Source organism: Carcharhinus amblyrhynchos, chromosome 30 (genome assembly GCF_965287045.1).
Source record: "Carcharhinus amblyrhynchos chromosome 30, sCarAmb.v2.hapA, whole genome shotgun sequence".
NCBI classification, from domain to species: domain Eukaryota; kingdom Metazoa; phylum Chordata; class Chondrichthyes; order Carcharhiniformes; family Carcharhinidae; genus Carcharhinus; species Carcharhinus amblyrhynchos.
The window spans coordinates 18,649,432-18,668,369 of NC_137353.1; the positions used below are offsets into that span (position 1 = coordinate 18,649,432).

Genomic DNA, 18,938 nt, shown 5'->3' on the forward strand with positions numbered 1-18,938 from the left:
TACTACCCCCATGCATGAGATTAATTAGGTCTTTCTTTCAAATTTAGATTTCTTCCTACTGTGCAATTGATGCGAGTGCTATCCTCCCACTCAGCCGCCTTCCAAACTTGCAGGCCATCTACACGCTCGATGCAGTCATTTCAAAGGTTCAAGTGTCTCTGGATGAGTATTTTTCCAAAGTGGCTGCAGAAACAGATTCTCACAAAACATCTGAGATTACAAAGAATCTGCTTCCTGCAACTCTTCAGCTGATTGGCATCTATGCTGCATTTACCAGGTATAAATTTTGAACACAGTACGGCCCTGTTATAACACGATGGTTGGGATCCATAAAATGTTATTGTGAAAAAAGCAGGATCGTGCTAAATCAGGATTGAAGAAAATCAGCGTTCAAACTGACCCAATGTTGACCTAACATCCTAAAACACCCCTATTATCGCCCTATTTGACCCATTTTTTGCACGTTGACCATCTGGCAAGTAAATGACCTTTTAATTAAAGAATTCCGTGAATAAATTGTTGTTGTTACAGTAGAAATTAAAACAAATTAATTTTTAGTAAAGCTCTTTAATAAAGAAAACACAAAATTAACTCATCAAAAATTTTTCAGTTCCCCAGAAAGAGCAAAAAAAAAGAGCTCAATGATTCAGCGTGTTGTATCTGAATTTGCGCTAAATCAGGGCACTTAAAATTGGGATTCACTGTACTATCATAAGTAATTATTAGTTGCTGGCTGAAATGCTGCGGGTAGTGGTCAAATTTAGCTGGTTGGTGGGAAAAAACCATAGTGTTGGCTTCAAGCTCTTTCAAGTCATTGTTTATACAGGCTAGTTATAAATGAAAAGCTCCCATTGCACTCAGATCAGCAATTCTTGGTCAGGTGTATAGAACACTACAGCGCAAACTGGCCCTTCGGCCCATAAGTTGCGCCGATCACATCAATACCTACCAATCCATAGACCTATTTATAACCCCCAATCCCATTAAATCCCATATACTCATCCAGAAGTCTTTTAAAAGACCCCAGCGAGTTCGCCTCCACCACCACTGACAGCAGCCGATTCCATTCGCTCACTACCCTCTGAGTGAAAAACTTACCCCTAACATCACCGCTGTACTTGCTTCCCTGCACCTTAAATCTGTGTCCCCTCGTAGCGACCATTTCAACCCGGGGAAATAGCCTCTGAGAATCCACCCTATCTATTCCTCTCAACATTTTATAAACCTCTATCAGGTCGCCTCTCAACCTTCGTCTGTCCAGGGAGAAGAGTCCCAGCTCCCTCAACCTATCTTCATAAGGCATGCCTCCCAATCCAGGCAACATCCTTGTAAATCTCCTCTGTACCCTTTCAATAGCTTCTACGTCCTTCCTATAGTGAGGCGACCAGAACTGCGCACAGTACTCCAAGTGGGGTCTAACAAGGGTCTTATAAAGTTGCAGCATTACCTCCCGACTCCTAAACTCAATCCCTCGATTAATGAAGGCCAGCAAACCATATGTCTTCTTGACCACATCCTCCACCTGCGAGGCCGATTTAAGAGTCCTGTGGACCCGGACCCCAAGATCCTTCTGCTCTTCAACACTGCTAAGACTCCTGCCCTTGATAGTGTACTCGTTCATCCCGTTGGTCCTGCCAAAATGGACCACTACACATTTATCCGCATTGAAGTCCATCTGCCACTTCTCCGCCCAGTCTTGCGTCCTATTTATGTCCTGCTGCAACTTCTGACATCCTTCCAGACCATCATCCTTCCAGCTACAGACACTGAGGCTCATCAAGGGGAGAGAGGGTGCCATTGTCAATGGGGTGCAAGTGACATCCACCCCCCCTAGACTGGCTAACTCTAAGGGTCAGGGACAAGAAGGGGCTACTAGGAAGAGGAAGGGGGGTGAGGAGCGGAGGCCTCAGCCTCTTAATCTGCATAACAGGTTTGAGGTTCTTGCTTCCAAGTTGGACGAGAACGAGGCAGGTGAGGTTGGTGAGCAAGCTGCACACGGTACAGTGCTGCAGCAGGACATAGGCAAAGAGAAAAGGAAAAGGAACGTAGTAGTTATTGGGGATAGTGGGGTGAAGGGTATTGACACTGTCCTTTGTCACACTGACAAAGTGCACAGAAGGGTGTGTTGACTGCCTGGTGCTCGGGTACGGGATGTCGCAGCTGGGCTGCAGAGGAACCTGGAGTGGGAGGGTGAGAATCCGGTCGTTGTGGTACATGTGGGTGCCGGTGACGTAAGCAAAATGCAGACTGAGGATCTGGGGAGGGAGTATGAAAAGCTTGGAATGGAATTAAAAAGTAGAACCGACAAGGTGGTTATCTCTGGGCTACTGCCTGAACCGTGTGCAGATGGGCGTAGGGTTGACAGGATTAAGGAAGTGAATGGGTGGCTCAGGGATTGGTGTGGGAGGAATGGGTTTGAATTTATGGGGCATTGGCACCAGTATTGGGGTAGGTGGGACCTGTTCGGGAGGGATGGGGTTGGTCTGAACCGTGCTGGGACCAGAGTGCTGGCGAATCGAGTAAAGAGGACTGTAGACAGGGCTTTAAACTAATTAGGGGGGGGGAGGGTGCGAGGGTAGGTGACCTTATGAGGTCTAAAGTTAAGGAGAGTGTACATGTAAGGGAAGAGGCCGAGGATGTCCCAATAATAGAGGGAGTAGGGGGCGTGAGTATAGTTGGTGGCGTTGCGGCAAATAGGGTCCAGGTGAAGGCTGGGATGAAAGCACTTTATCTGAATGCACGAAGCATTCGGAATAAAGTGGATGAGCTGATGGCGCAGATCGACACAAATGGATACGATCTGGTGGCCATTACAGAGACGTGGCTGCAGGGTGACAGGGACTGGGAGCTGAATGTACAGGGCTATCAAGTGTTTAGGAAGGATAGGCAGGAGGGAAAAGGGGGGGGCGTAGCTCTGCTGATTAAGGATAGCATCACGGTGGTAGCAAGGGATGATATTGGAGCCAAGGAGCAGAGGGTGGAATCGTTGTGGGTGGAGATTAGGAACAGCAAAGGGAGGAAGACGCTGGTGGGTGTCGTCTATAGGCCCCCGAATAATGATCTGGAGATGGGGCGGGCTGTTAACGCGCAAATAAGTGCGGCGTGCAAGAATGGGACGGCCGTAGTTATGGGGGATTTCAATCTGCATATTGATTGGTCGACCCATGTTGGACGTGGGGGGCTCGAGGAAGAGTTCTTGGAATGCTGTCGGGATAGTTTCCTCGAACAGTGTGTGTTGGAGCCGACGAGGGAGCGAGCTATCTTGGATCTGGTGCTATGTAATGAGGCGGGTAGAATTAGGGACCTTGTGGTGAAGGATCCTCTTGGGGAGAGTGATCATTGTATGGTGGAGTTTCTGGTGCAGATGGAGGAGGAGAAAGTGGGTTCCCGGACACGCGTCCTTTGTTTGAATAGAGGGAAATACGGTAGGATGAGAGAAGAATTGGCGAATGTGGACTGGGAGAGCGCGTTGGAGGGAGGGTCTGTTAAGGAGCAATGGAGGATCTTTAAGGAGATCTTTCTTGGTGCTCAACGGAAATTTATTCCGATGGTCAAAAAGGATAGGAGGAGGAGAGGTAATAAGCCGTGGATAACAAAGGAGGTGAAGGAAAGTGTTAAACTAAAAGCGGAGGAATTTAGAGTAACTAAGAGTAGTGGGCGAGAAGAGGATTGGGAGAGGTTTAAATGTCAACAAAGATTGACAAAGAAGTTGATAAGGAAGGGTAGGAGAAACTATGAAGCTGGGCTAGCGCTTAATATAAAAAAGGATAGCAAGAGTTTTTATAAATATATAAAAAGGAAGAGGCTGGCTAGGGTGAATGTTGGTCCTTTAGAGGATGAGAAAGGGGACCTAGTGGTAGGGGATGGGGATATGGCTAAGGTATTGAATAATTTTTTTTGTTTCTGTCTTCACGGAGGAGGACGTGAATAATTTGCCGGGTGTTAGCGATAGAAAGGTGGTAGGACTGGAGGGTCTTAATGACATTACTGTTACTAGAAAGGCGGTGCTCGACAGACTGGAGGGGCTGATTGTGGACAAGTCCCCAGGACCGGATGGAATGCATCCGAGGGTTCTGAAAGAAATGGCGGAGGTGATAGTGGATGCCTTGGTGGTTATTTTCCAAACGTTGCTGGATTCCGGGGAAGTGCCGGATGATTGGAAAACGGCTAATGTTATGCCGTTGTTTAAGAAGGGTGCCAGGCAAAAGGCGGGGAATTATAGGCCGGTTAGTTTAACATCTGTGGTAGGTAAAATGTTAGAATCTGTCATTAAGGAGGAAATTGCGAGGCATCTTGAAGGGAATTGCTTGATAGAGCAGACGCAGCACGGTTTCATTAAAGGGAAGTCGTGTCTGACAAATTTACTGGAGTTCTATGAGGATGTGTCTAGGGCGGTGGATAGAGGAGAGCCAGTGGATGTGGTCTTTCTAGATTTTCAGAAAGCGTTTGACAAAGTGCCTCACAAGAGGTTATTGCAGAAGGTCGAGGGACATGGAGTTGGGGGTAGGGTGTTAGCGTGGATAGAAGATTGGTTGTCAAATAGGAGGCAGAGAGTGGGGGTCAACGGGTGCTATTCGGATTGGCGGATGGTGACTAGTGGAGTGCCCCAGGGGTCGGTGCTGGGGCCTCAGCTTTTTACCATTTATATAGATGATCTGGAGGAGGGAACCGAGTGTAGAGTGTCGAAATTTGCTGATGACACCAAGATTGGTGGAACGGTAAATTGTGCGGAGGGTGTGGAGAGTCTGCAGAAGGATCTAGATAGGCTGGGCGAATGGGCCAGGAAATGGCAAATGGAATTTAATGTTGGCAAGTGTGAGGTGGTCCACTTTGGTAGGAAAAATGGTAGGAAGGACTATTACTTATGAGGCGAAAAACTGCAGCAGGCGACGGTGCAGAGGGACCTCGGGGTCCTTGTGCATGAGTCGCAAAAACCCAGCTTGCAGGTGCAGCAGGTGGTCAGGAAGGCGAATGGGATGCTGGCCTTCATAGCGAAGGGGATTGAATATAAAAGTAGGGAGGTCTTGCTGCAGCTGTATAGGGCATTGGTGAGGCCGCAACTGGAGTACTGTGTGCATTTTTGGGCGCCGCACCTGCGCAAAGATATTTTGGCCTTGGAGGGAGTGCAGAGGAGGTTTACTAGGCTGATACCGGAGTTGAGGGGGTTGAGCTATGAGGAAAGGCTGAATAAACTGGGCTTGTACTCGTTAGAGTTTAGAAGAATGAGAGGAGATCTCATTGAGACGTATAAGATGATGAATGGGATGGATAGGATAGAGGTGGAAAGACTCTTCCCGCTCAAAAAAGACAATAGGACTAGGGGGCACAGCCTCAAGATAAAAGGGGGGCGGTTTAGAACGGAGTTGAGGAGGAACTTCTTCACTCAAAGGGTGGTGAACCTCTGGAATTCTCTGCCTGTTGAAGTGGTGGAGGCTGCCTCGCTAAATATTTTTAAGACGCGGGTTGATGGGTTTTTGATAGGAGAGGGGATTAAAGGTTATGGGGAGAGGGCGGGAAAGTGGAACTGAGCAGCGACAGATCAGCCATGATCTTATTGAATGGCGGGGCAGGCTCGAAGGGCTGGATGGCCTACTCCTGCTCCTATTTCTTATGTTCTTATGTTCTTATGTTCATCCACAACACCACCAACCTTCGTGTCATCGGCGAACTTACTAACCCATCCCTCCACTTCCTTATCTAGGTTATTTATGAAAATGACAGCTACATATGATATGATAGCTACATATGATATGATAGCTACATTAAGTATAATTTTGTCTTTGCTCCTACCAACATTCAGTAATCCAACCACAACCTGAGATGAGTATCTCCTTTTGGACCAGTATGAATTTTTCTGCTGCTTCTTGGGTTGTACAGTGGTTAGCGCCAGGGACCCAGGTTCAATTTCGGCCTCGGGTAACTCTTTCTGTGCGGAGTTTGCACGTTCTCCCCGTCTGCACGGGTTTCTTCCGGATGCTCCGGTTTCCTCCCACACTCCAAAGATGTGCGGGTTAGATTGGCCATTGTAAATTCCCCTTAGAGTCAAGGAGATTAGCAAGGTAAATGTGTGGGGTAACGGGGATAGGACCTGGGTGGGATTGTTGTTGGTGCAGACACAATTGGCCTTCTGCATTGCAGAGATTCTATGATTCTGTGCAACTGGATGAGAACTGTGAACAACATGTTGAGGTAGTAGGCTCACAATTGCTTGAAACACCCAAAATTTTCATTAGGGATGTTCACATTTTGCAGGAAAAGAAGACATTTTGTCTCAGTTTAGCTAAGTTCAAACTCAGATCACGGAAGTGAAAGGGTCGTTTAATCCACTGCAATGATCTGCCTGGAAGTAATATTGTTAAATTAGCTGCTTCCATCTTTGGTGTGAAATGTAAACCACTCATTAAATGATACATGTCATTATGATGTACGTATAGGCATCAACGATTTAGTGTTGATATTTAACAATGGTCCTTAATGAGTGTTTTTGTCAAGGTTGTGTTTTACATTCTGATTGGTTGATAATTGATATTAGATCGTACCTTTTGAGGAGTCTGTGTGAGGATGGTGCAACTGAAAGTCCAACGGAGGAGAAGCTGCACGGTTACGCAGCAGCACTGGCAATTGGATCTACCCGCTGCAAGACTAACTCTGTTGGTAAGGACGTGAATTGGTTTGGTTTTTGACATTGTTTAGCTGTGTAACCAGTGATACCTGAGAGAATGAGCTGCAGCTGTTATTTTGTTTGAAAGACCTTCTGACAGTTTTTCTTCCTCTGGTCTTTTCCTTTTTGCCTCCATCTGTTGACTTCTAATTTTGCCAACAGTTATCTGATACTTTGCTGTACCGACTCTTCAGTGTGTAAACCTAGCATCACAATTAAGAATATTGCACCTGATGTCTGTATATTCTGATCATCAACGGAGTTTGCTGCAAATGATAGGGCACAGGAATCCTGGCTGATTTACTTTTCTTTATCTATTTCCTTCCACTCTTGAGATTTTGACATCAATCAGGGTGTCCCCACTTCTGTCCTATTTGAGATTGGTTAATTTTGTACAGACAGTAACTGAATTTGGGATTTCTGTATCACATGCGACTCTCTGGAACATTGTGATAAATTTACAAAATTCATGTGGTGATTATTATATTGTTCATGACAGTTGCAAAATTTTTTTGTAAACATCAATCATCTATGATTTTTGAAGACAGTCTATGTCTTAGAACTGGATGAGAGTTGATGTGGGAAGCATCTTAAGGGTATTAAGCTCATTATGGCAGAATTAACCTCATGGCTGCAATTCAGATATTACTTGTTTCCACCCCCCCATCCACTATATAGTACAAGTAGGTGGGTACTATATAGCAGTGATTTTTTTCCAACCGGTGCCACGAAATCTGTCCAAATGTGCTGTGAAATTTTCTACAAAGGTACTGAAAATTAATGCGCAACCATTATTTCATCTTAAACAATATTCAATCCAACCAAAATACAACTCTTAAAACTCGTGAAATACTTTAAAAGTGAGGCATCAGTCTTTCGATTCTAAAATGTGAACATTTTAAAGCAGGTTGCCCACGGGTGAAATTGAGATGATATGGTGGTTTTTGCTAAACACCATCGAAACCAAGCAATGGTATTTGCATGTTTTTTTTATTGATCGTTAAACCAGACAAAACAAGCTCGCAGACGCAGTGAAATTGTCCGTATCCACATTTATCTTCTGGATCTATTTCATATCTCCTGACGTAAGAATAAATGGATAAGCTTGATTTCTTTGTTTATTCAATTCATAACACAATAAGGCGAGATTCAGATGCTTGCACATTGAACAGAGTTAGGGCAATGAATAGATAGAAATAATTGAATTGAGATTTTGAAGATGTGTCTGCAGATGGAGGAGGAGAAAGTGGGTTCCCGGACACGTGTCCTTTGTTTGAATAGAGGGGAGTATGGTAGGATGAGAGAAGAATTGGCGAATGTGGACTGGGGGAGCGCGTTGGAAGGTAGGTCTGCTGAGGAGCAGTGGAGGATCTTTAAGGAGATCTTTCTTGGTGCTCAGCAGAAATTTATTCCGATGGTTAAAAAGGACAGTAGGAAGAGAGGTAATAAGCCGTGGATAACGAAGGAGGTGAAGGAAAGTGTTAAATTAAAAGCGGAGGAATTTAGAGTAGCTAAGAGCAGTGGGCGAGAAGAGGATTGGGAAAGGTTTAAATGTCAACAAAGATTGACAAAAAAGTTGATAAAGGAGGGTAGAAGAAGCTATGAAGCTGGGCTAGCACTTAATATAAAAAAGGATAGCAAGAGTTTTTATAAATATATAAAAAGGAAGAGGCTGGCTAGGGTGAACGTTGGTCCCTTAGCAGATGAGAAAGGGGACCTAGTGGTAGGGGATGGGGATATGGCTAAGGTCTTGAATAACTTTTTTGTTTCTGTCTTCACGGAGGAGGACGTGAATAATTTGCCGGGTGTTAGCGATGGAAAGGTGGTAGGACTGGAGGGTCTTAATGACATTACTGTTACTAGAGAGGTGGTGCGCGACAGACTGGAGGGGCTGATTGTGGACAAGTCCCCAGGACCGGATGGAATGCATCCGAGGGTTCTGAAAGAAATGGCGGAGGTGATAGTGGATGCCTTGGTGGTTATTTTCCAGACGTCGCTGGATTCCGGGGAAGTGCCGGAGGATTGGAAAACGGCTAATGTTACACCGTTGTTTAAGAAGGGTGCCAGGCAAAAGGCGGGGAATTACAGGCCGGTTAGTTTAACGTCTGTGGTAGGTAAAATGTTAGAATCCGTCATTAAGGAGGAAATTGCGAGGCATCTTGAAGGGAATTGCTTGATAGGGCAGACGCAACACGGTTTCATTAAAGGGAAGTCGTGTCTGACAAATTTACTGGAGTTCTATGAGGATGTGTCTAGGGCGGTGGATGGAGGAGAGCCGGTGGATGTGGTCTTTCTGGATTTTCAGAAGGCGTTTGATAAGGTACCTCACAAGAGGTTACTGCAGAAGGTCAGAGGACATGGAGTTGGGGGTAGGGTGTTAGCGTGGATAGAGGATTGGTTGTCAAATAGGAGGCAGAGAGTGGGGGTCAATGGGTGCTATTCGGATTGGCGGTTGGTGACTAGTGGGGTGCCCCAGGGGTCGGTGCTGGGGCCTCAGCTATTTACCATTTATATAGATGATCTGGAGGAGGGAACCGAGTGTAGGGTGTCGAAATTTGCTGATGACACCAAGATTGGGGGAAAGGCAAATTGTGCGGAGGGTGTGGAGAGTCTGCAGAAGGATCTAGATAGGCTGGGCGAATGGGCCAGGAAATGGCAAATGGAATTTAATGTTGGCAAGTGTGAGGTGGTCCACTTTGGTAGGAAGAATGGTAGGAAGGACTATTACTTACGTGGCGAAAAACTGCAGCAGGTGACGGTGCAGAGGGACCTCGGGGTACTTGTGCATGAGTCGCAAAAACCCAGCCTGCAGGTGCAGCAGGTGGTCAGGAAGGCGAATGGGATGCTGGCCTTCATAGCGAGGGGGATTGAATATAAAAGTAGGGAGGTCTTGCTGCAGCTGTATAGGGCATTGGTGAGGCCGCAGCTGGAGTACTGTGTGCAGTTTTGGGCGCCGCACCTGCGCAAGGATATTTTGGCCTTGGAGGGAGTGCAGAGGAGGTTTACTAGGCTGATACCGGAGTTGAGGGGGTTGAGCTATGAGGAGAGGCTGAATAAACTAGGCTTGTACTCGTTAGAGTTTAGAAGAATGAGGGGAGATCTCATTGAGACGTATAAGATGATGAATGGGATGGATAGGATAGAGGTGGAAAGACTCTTCCCGCTCAAAAAAGACAGTAGGACTAGGGGGCACAGCCTCAAGATAAAGGGGGGGCGGTTCAGAACGGAGTTGAGGAGGAACTTCTTCACTCAAAGGGTGGTGAATCTCTGGAATTCTCTGCCCGTTGAAGTGGTGGAGGCTACCTCGCTAAATATTTTTAAGAAGCGGGTTGATGGGTTTTTGATAAGAGAGGGGATTAAGGGTTATGGGGAGAGGGCGGGAAAGTGGAACTGAGCCATGACAGATCAGCCATGATCTTATTGAATGGTGGGGCAGGCTCGAAGGGCCAGATGGCCTACTCCTGCTCCTATTTCTTATGTTCTTATGTCTGCTCACTGTCGAAGACGATGTATTCTGTGGTGGATGTGAAACTTTAATGCGTTAGATCTTTATTTAGCTTGTTGTATACACTATGTTGCACACCTCTCTTGTAAGACCGTGAACATAGTAAATGTAACTAAATATGACATTTATGAGCAGCTGGAAAAATGTGGGTGTGCCATGGAATTGTTTGTCTCATTGAACTGAGTCATGTTACTGAAAAGATTGGGAACCACTGCTGTACAAAGTTGGAATTTCTCTACCTGAAGAATCAGCTGTAGCATTGTAAAATTCCTATGCTGATGATGCCTAATGGTGAATTCTCTGCTATTTTTATTTTCTCACGCTGATTGTGTTTGCAGCTCAGTTAGTGGTACAGAACCTACCGTCATCTGTACAGACACTGTGTGAAACATGGAACAATATCCACACCAATGAGTTTCCCAACATCGGATCGTGGGTAAGTAAAAGGTTATTCACATCTGGCAGGGTATGCAATGATTTGTAATATTGTTAACCAGCACAATGCTGAGGGAGCATGGCCATCCTTTGGATTATATTATTATAATAATTATAGATAAATTATAGAGATGTAAAACAGTAGAACCCAGGCTGAAAATCAATATCTAATGATAGAAAGGTCATGGTGTATGACAGGAAGGCATGAACAGGCTGGATACAGAGAGTTTGGATAAGTAGAACTTAATTGATCATCTGTAATCAAAGGACTCGTAGAGACTTGAGTATGTTAAAAAGAGCGAGGTTAAGCTACCTGATATGAGGGGAAAACAAATATCAAGAAAAATTAGCTTATGGGGTGATTTAATAGAGTAGTTAAAAATTATGGAGAACTGGTACAAAATGCAAAAAAAACTATTCCCAGTGGTTAGCGGAATAAGGAACAAGGGTAGGCAATTTAGCCCCGCAAATCTGTTTGGCAATTAATTGGGGTGATGCTGCCCTGCAACTTAACCCTTGGCATCCAGATATTATTCTGGTAAATCTATGCTGCATTCTTTCCAAGGCCAATATGTCCTTCAGAATCAAGAATGAGGGAGCTTACACACACATTGAATAGATGAAATTTAGGGAAATTTTTTGATGCAGAGACTTGGAAATACTGGGTAGAATCAGTTACTGAGTCAGAGACCATATCAACATTTAATTAGAACAAAGAAATATGGAAATTAGATTGAAATTAGGATATTTTGCTCATGTGGATAAACACCATGTGGACCCTTGAACTAAATGACTTATTTATGTGTTTTACATTAATGTAATTGTGTGACCTCTAACCTTGGTGCTTTTACCAGGAAAGATTGTTTGGTTTACTTAGCTTAGAAAATGGAATTTCTTCCAATTGATGGGCACTATGAAGGCATTCTCTGCAAATTAGGAATAAAACTGAATGTTTTGTAGGAACTTAAGCCAAATTGGTTTTAATGGTTTTGTTTTTTTTGTAGCGAAATGCATTTGCAAATGACACCATTCCTGCAGAGAGCTACATTAGTGCAATCCAGGCTGCACACCTTGGCACGTTGTCCAATCAGAGTCTGCCACTTGCTGCCTGCCTGAAGCATATTCTTCTGTCATTGGTCAGGCTTACTGGTGACCTTATTGTGTAAGTCAATAGGATTTTTGTACTCTATTAGTTCTGAGATTTCCCTTGCCCAATGCCTGACAGCCTCAACTATCATTAATCTGCCTGTGTTGTAGCACCCCTAAAAGTGAAAAATACTGTGCTAGTAAGCTCTCCATTCTTTGAGCTCTTGTGTATGTGTGCCAAGTATTTCATAAAACTTAAATTTCCACTCAGAATGCTTCTACACCTCTCCATTGCTGTTTTTGAGCTGATTGCTTAATGGGCAACAGTTCCTCCATTTTACTGCCTACACAAACACAGCATTGTGATCAGAGGGTGGGGGGATAATATTGGGTTGTTGTCTGCAGTATTATCTTCCCTGACTCTACCCCACCGTCAAAAGAAAGTCTCCTCTTTCTCTCTCTCTCTCTCTCTCTTGCTTTTTCTTAGTTTACATTCCAATTTGTATGAATCTATTTGTCATTCTGTCACTGTCTTCCAGCGTTGTCTATAATTTTGTCTTTTCTCTTGCGCTGCTTCCATTTTCATATAACCGAATTGCTTCTCCTAATTAAGTTTTGCATATCATGAATTTTCTGTTCTAATCTCATACCAGGTGGTGTCCTGATGAACTGAACCCTCCACAGGTTATTCACACGCTGCTGCCATTGCTCTTGGAGACCAGCACTGAAAGCGTGTCTGAAATCAGCTCCACATCATTGGAAAGGATTCTTGGACCTGCAGAATCTGATGAGTTCCTTGCACGTGTCTATGAACGACTCATCACAAGCTGCTATAATATAATTGCTAACCATTCTGACCCCAATAGGTAATTAAAGATTTAAATTAGTAAAGATTTGCTCGATAATCTTTGATTTTGTAAATTAAGAGAAGTTCTGAATTTATAGCTGCATATATTCTGGGACAAAGGGGACCATAGAATAGTGGTGTAAGGCAGGATCAGGCTACTTTGTTGGATGATCAGCTATGATCATAATGAATGGTGGAGTAGGCTCAAACAGCCATGTCCTAATCCTGTTCCTATTTTCTATGTTAGCCAGTTGCTGAAATATCCACTATAAGTGGATAACCATTGTATCAGATTCCCTATCTATATAGCAGTCAATTTTTGTATTGATAAAGCTATCAGGTTGACACCTCAAACACTTTATTATTTTTCGCGGGATGTAGATGTCATTGAGTAGGCAGCATTTTTTTGCCCCTCTCTAATTGCCCTTGAGCAGTGGTGAGCCACCATGTTGAACATTGCAGCCCATGTGGTGTAGGTATACCCACAGTGCTATGAGGAAAGGTGCTCTAGGATTTTGACTCAGGAATAGTGATATAGTTCCAAGTCAGGGTGGTGTTTGGCTTGATGGGGAACTTGCACATGGTGATGATCCTATGCACCTGCCCTCATCCTCCTGGGTCAGGGGTCAGCAAACTTTTGAAACCAAAAAGCCAATCAGTATAAAGATTCAGAACAAGTGGCCAATAAAGAGCCAGAGTAAGAACATCCATTTGCATGACTGAAAATATGCAACTTAACATTTTACTTACAGACTTTATTTAATGGAACTCCTGCTGCTGCATATTTGCACACATTTCTTTAAAGTTTACAACATAACTGGTGAAATGTAACTTCATGTATACATTCAGCCTACCTTCTTTGAGTGCAAATTCCCTCTGATGTGATTCAGATGAGGGAAAGCCTGCGCGCACACAAGTAGAGCCAAACGTTGAAAGTGAGGCCAATCTGATTTTCTGCATGGTGTTGTATGTACAGTAAGAAGTCTCAGAACACCAGGTTAAAGTCCAACAGGTTTATTTGATAGTAAACGCCACAAGCTTTTGGAATACTGTTCCTTCGTCAGGTGAGTGGAAAGTTTTGATCAGAAATAGGGCATATAAAGGCGCACACAGTTTACAGAATCAATATCCCTTGTTTGATTTTTCATGAGTAATATCGTAATAGTTCCATTATGCACGAATTTCCACAAATATATTATCCCGGACTACACAGCTAATTAATGTTACATATGTTGGTTGTCCCATCCAAAGCAATTGAAAAAGCAGTAGCTGAACTCAAATTTTGCTTATCTGATGTTGATGTGGTGGGCTATTTTCACAGCTGTTATGATCTGTTAATGCTAATTTTTCATTTTAAAAGTTGTGTATTTTGAGAATGACAAAAGAGCCAAATTTGGTTCCATACTGAAACATATTTGGCTCATGAGCCGTAGATTGCCAACTACAGTTCTAATTAGTAGAGGAAGGTGCTGTTGAAGAGTCTTTGTGAGTGGCTGTAGTGATTCATATAGATTGTACAGGGCAGTAATGTGTACATCAGCGGTGGTTGGGATGCCAATCAAGCAACCTTGGTCTTTGGTGTTGAGCTTCTTTGGTGTTGTTGGAGCTACACACATCCTAGCAAGTCTTCCATGACTTATGCTTTGTATGTGGTGGATCTTAAATAAGATATGTTCACCCAAACAGTAAATTAACTGCTTTTTTATAAGCTATTTGCTGAGTTTTTTTTTGAGTGTAAATGTTCTCAAGGTTAGTTAGCAATTTAAACAAAAAAGCAGACCAGATATCTGATTGGATGAATTGGTGGAGCTAAATTTCTAAATCAGAGGCTTGAGTGTTCAAGCCATCCCGCAGGATGGAGCACATAAATTTATCTTTCCGCTAGCAGAACTAAGGAAGTACTGTCAGAGCACTTTCTTTCAGATATGATGTTAGACTAAGGCCCTGAGTATTTGTTTATAAGACGCTTTATACTGATTGGCTTTTTGGTTTCAAAAGTTTGCTGACCCCTGACCTAGGAGGATGAGGGCAGGTGCATAGGATTATCACCATGTGCAAGTTCAGACATTCTCCTGACCTACTAGCCAATCAGTACATTGAGAAAGATCTACAATCCTGCACCTAATTAACTATCCATGGGACATTGTTACACAAAAATTGATTGCTGTTTATGCTACTATAACACATCAAAGATAATTAATTGAATGTGAAACTACTGTGAGGTTATAAAAGGCATTTTCCCTGTGAATATGTTTTAAATATTCCATAGTTGGAGTAGCTTGTTTTGGCATTGCATAACTTATTAATCAACATTTTAAATTGTTTGGGATTGAGTACCTCTAGAGGGCATTGCAGGAATCTAGCAGAACTAATTTGAACAAGCTCCCTTGTTCCAGATCCAAATTAGTGCAATCATAGGAATCCAGGATTCGAGCCTTATATTGGGAATAAATGGATTCAGTAAAAATGTGCTGTTTTAGTACAGGTCAGGATTTAAGTAGTGCAGCAAGTCATGATTTCTGATCACATTGAAGCTGGCCTGGCCAGTATACTCCATAGTTTTTGTAATGTTCCTCAGTATTTCCATATCTTGAGTGCACAGGAGAAGGAGACCTGTGTTACATGGAACATAATTTGTTTTTGTTGGTTGGGTTTTGTATAGAACATTGCACCGCCAGCCGCATATTGTAAGGTTCACAGGGTATTGGGTTTGGATGAGAATATGGTGTTTGGGGCTTGTGTATGTTTCTACTGTGTTACTTCATATAAGTGAAAGGTGAATCTTGTCAACGGGTGACAGACATTTGAGTAACATATTCCAGTTGGATTGAATTTTACATTTAAAAAATCACACATTTTATAACTGTCTTTCTGCCCAAGACGCAGAGCTTCGGGCAATGCATGTTTCTTAGTGAACAAGAGCTTGTATGCATTTAGCATTAAAAAGAAAATGGCTTTACCATGTCTTTCCCACAGTGGTTTGGATGAGACTATCTTGGAGGAATGTTTGCAGTATCTGGAGAAGCAACTGGAGAGCAGCCAGGCACGCAAAGCCATGGAGGAATTCTTCTCTGAACGGTAAAAGGAAGATGCTAAATATGCTGGAGAAGTAAAAGTGATGCAAATGGGGCACTAGGAATGAGAGGGATTTTGGACTTAAGAGTTCCATTCTAGTTAAATTTTTGGTCCATGTCCCTTTCAGTGGATATTTCCTTTTTAAACCACTGGTACTTATTTCCTCATCCTGTTTACTTTGGCCGTATCACGGTTTTTATTCTTCTACCTGTTTGAGATATCTGTCCGCAGAGTGTCATGATGAAAATGTTTCTTGTATATATGAGTGTGGAGTTGATCCCAGTATCCACAGAGTTTTAACGTCATACACAATATCATTAATACATTTAAACGAAAGATTATATTTCTGAGATGATCATACTTGAGTTTGAAAAAGCTTTCAGAAATGTGTGTTGGGTGAATTTTTTGTCCCTCTCGATAGCTGTCCATGCCTTGTTGATTTATGCTGGTTTAGTAAAGTTGATCTAGCTTGCTTTCCTGTCTGCTTATCAGCTTTGGTTTACCTTTCTCGTTTGCAGTGGGGAACTAGTACAGATCATGATGGCCACAGCCAATGAGAACCTCTCAGCTAAATTCTGTAACAGAGTGTTGAAGTTTTTCACAAAACTCTTCCAACTTGGTGAGTGGCATCTTCAGTTTGTTCAGCTGTTAAAGACTAATTATAGTGCATGTTACTAACCTGAAAAAAGTGGTGTAAGAATGTTTTGTCATTCGTCACGTTTTTAGATTCTTGGGTTGAATTACATTGATAACTAGATCAGGGTCAGTGCAGAATGACAAGTAGCTCACTTTGGAGTTTGCATATTCTCCTCATGCCTGCGTGGGTATACTCCAGGTGCTCAGGTTTCCACCCACACTCCAAAGATGTGCGTGTTAGATTGATTGACCATGCTAAATTGACTCTAGTGTCAGGGAGATCAGCAGGGTAAATGTGCAGGGTTACGGGAATAGGGCCTGGGTGGGATTGTGGTTGGTACAAATTCGATGGGCCGAATGGTCTCCTGTACTTTGGGGGTTCTATGGTGACCATTGTCGGAAGTGTGTTGATAAGACCAATACTAACGAGAATTGTATAGTTTTGTTGTAATGTTGGCTCAGCAAACCAGAAAATCTGTCAACGCTTGAAAGTAGGACAGACAGGAAGAACTGTTTCAATTTATTGTCTTCAGAATTCTGTCTGTGCTGCGTGCCCCTCAAGATTTTCTTGTACTGTGGGCTCGGGAAGGTCTGCCTTTAGTAGTGCCAGACAGTCCTGCCAATAAAAGGCATGATTTGCAAACCAGCAAAATATATTTCTGGGCTGAAATTCATTAAAATATTCCATCTATGGATAGCAGTAATTGAATGTAGGTGTTAAAATTGAACCCGTCAATTTCAGTGGGGCTTTGCTAGATCTGGAGAATAACATAACATGTTGTTAGCGCGAGTGGGCGAAACGACCACTACAGACTCAGGGTGAAGTTCAATAACGGCACAGCTTTATTTTCTTTTACGTCGACGGAGAAGCGCAGTCAGGCCATACAATCGGACTGTCCCGAAAGTGGTCTGCCCATCCCTCGCAGCAGGCTATAGTTATACCTGAACTTCGGTGCAGTATGCGATTCAAATGCTAATACTTTGTTTACAGTATTCAACCTTAGCCATCCTGTCTCGATGTTTTCAAGTGTTGAGGAAATTGTTTTAAGTGTGTGTTAATTGTTTTGTCTGGTTATTAATGGTCTAGAATCTCTGGGGTTTGAACCATAGCTGTGTCATTGATCTCAAAAGAGATTTGAGGGGCCAGGAACGTTTCCTTAGCTATGCTAATTTTGGGTGTCTCCATGGGTTGTTTGACTGTTTTAGAAGTGCTGATTTTGATGGGGTGGGGATTTAGTTCCTGTAGGTGCCATCCTGTAAAAAGTCTGACAACACCAGATTTTTTACTGTGTTTACCCCAGTCCAACGCCGGCATATCCACACCATGGTGCCATCCTGCCCAGCTTCCCTTGTGTGCTAGCCCTCATTTGCATTCTAAACATGCTGTTGCCTGCTAATCTGTGTCTGTTACTTTGTGATTTTTAGTGGAGAGGCTCTGAGTGTAACTTTAGTCTGCTTCCATATTGTGTACCCAATTTCATAAAATTTGTTGTCCGATAACAATGTTATATTAACTGGAATGCCTCTCAAGGCTACCTCCAATTCCTGTGTATAGTGGCTGCACTGCTATAAAATGTCTCTTTTGTGCATTACCTTGTGTTTTAATAATGTAAGATTTTATGTTGGCTGCTTTCCTTGTCCCATTTTTAGATGGGAAATGAGAATACAAAAACAGAAAATGCTGGAAAATTTCAGCAGGCCTGACAGCATCTATGGGGAGAGAATAGAGCCAACGTTTCTAGTCTAAATGACCCTTCATCAGAGCTGAGAGCAAAGCGAATCAGCAGAGGTTTATACAATGAGGGGGGTGGTCGGGGGAGGGGTGGAATTGGACAAAATGAATGTAAATGCAGATACAGAAGACTGAGAAGATGCTAAAAGTGTTTATTAAGTGATTAGACTATTGTGAGAATGGCAGGGGATGACACTGCAGAGCAAGGAGATGTCACTAAGTAAAGACAGAAACAATAGGTCAAGAGGAGGTGGGTATGAGAATAGCAGAATCATTATCAACAGCTGATGTCCAAAAAAAGATTGGTTTGTGGAACAGTTCCAGTCAGTATGCAATCATGACCCTGGGGCTGTTGCTCACCTGTATTTTTCATTTCCTATCCCGTTTCCTTTCTATAAGTCCTCAGTCCTCCTACGTTGTACAAATGAAGTCCAAAGAACCCTTGAGGAATAGCATCACATCTTTCAACCAAGCACTTTACTGCCTTCTGGGCTCAAAATTTAAATTCTGTAATTTCAGCTTGTAAACTCTGAACTTTATTTTGGACAGCAGCTCTTGATAATGCTTTTGCTATTCTCATATCCACCTCCTCTAGACTTATTGTTTCTTTCTTTACTTGTAGTGTTGTCTCCTTGCTTTGCAATGCCATTCCTTTTATCATTTATTCTTTCCCTCCTACCCCTCGAGTGCAGACCTTTCCTTTTGTTCTTGCCAACCCAGACCCTGCCCACCAACTTTCCCTAGTTTTGAACTTGCTTACAACAAATTATATTTTTAATCTTTTTGAATTCTTGGGCAGGATTTTATGGCCTCGCTCGTCCTTAAACCGTAAAATCACACCCAAGGTTAATGGATCTTTCCATGGCCCATCCCTCACCCGCTCCAATTCCCGTGGCAGGTGGGACAGTAAGATTCCAGCCTCTGACTCCTATTTATCCCCACAGATTGGCTTGACCTGCTG

The 18,938-nt window shown here is 43.2% G+C and overlaps 1 protein-coding gene across 5 annotated transcripts in view; it reads left to right on the forward strand.

The window, feature by feature from the left end:
• Positions 1-18,938, forward strand: part of ubr4 (ubiquitin protein ligase E3 component n-recognin 4) — a 203,486-nt gene that overhangs the window by 44,237 nt on the left and 140,311 nt on the right. For all 5 annotated transcript variants that reach the window (XM_080215508.1, XM_080215509.1, XM_080215511.1 and 2 more), the window contains exons 25-31: positions 48-277; positions 6,533-6,654; positions 10,505-10,602; positions 11,606-11,763; positions 12,341-12,553; positions 15,511-15,612; positions 16,128-16,228. In XM_080215508.1, coding sequence (XP_080071634.1) covers positions 48-277; positions 6,533-6,654; positions 10,505-10,602; positions 11,606-11,763; positions 12,341-12,553; positions 15,511-15,612; positions 16,128-16,228 — 1,024 coding nt within the window. The remainder of the gene's footprint in view (positions 1-47; positions 278-6,532; positions 6,655-10,504; positions 10,603-11,605; positions 11,764-12,340; positions 12,554-15,510; positions 15,613-16,127; positions 16,229-18,938) is intronic.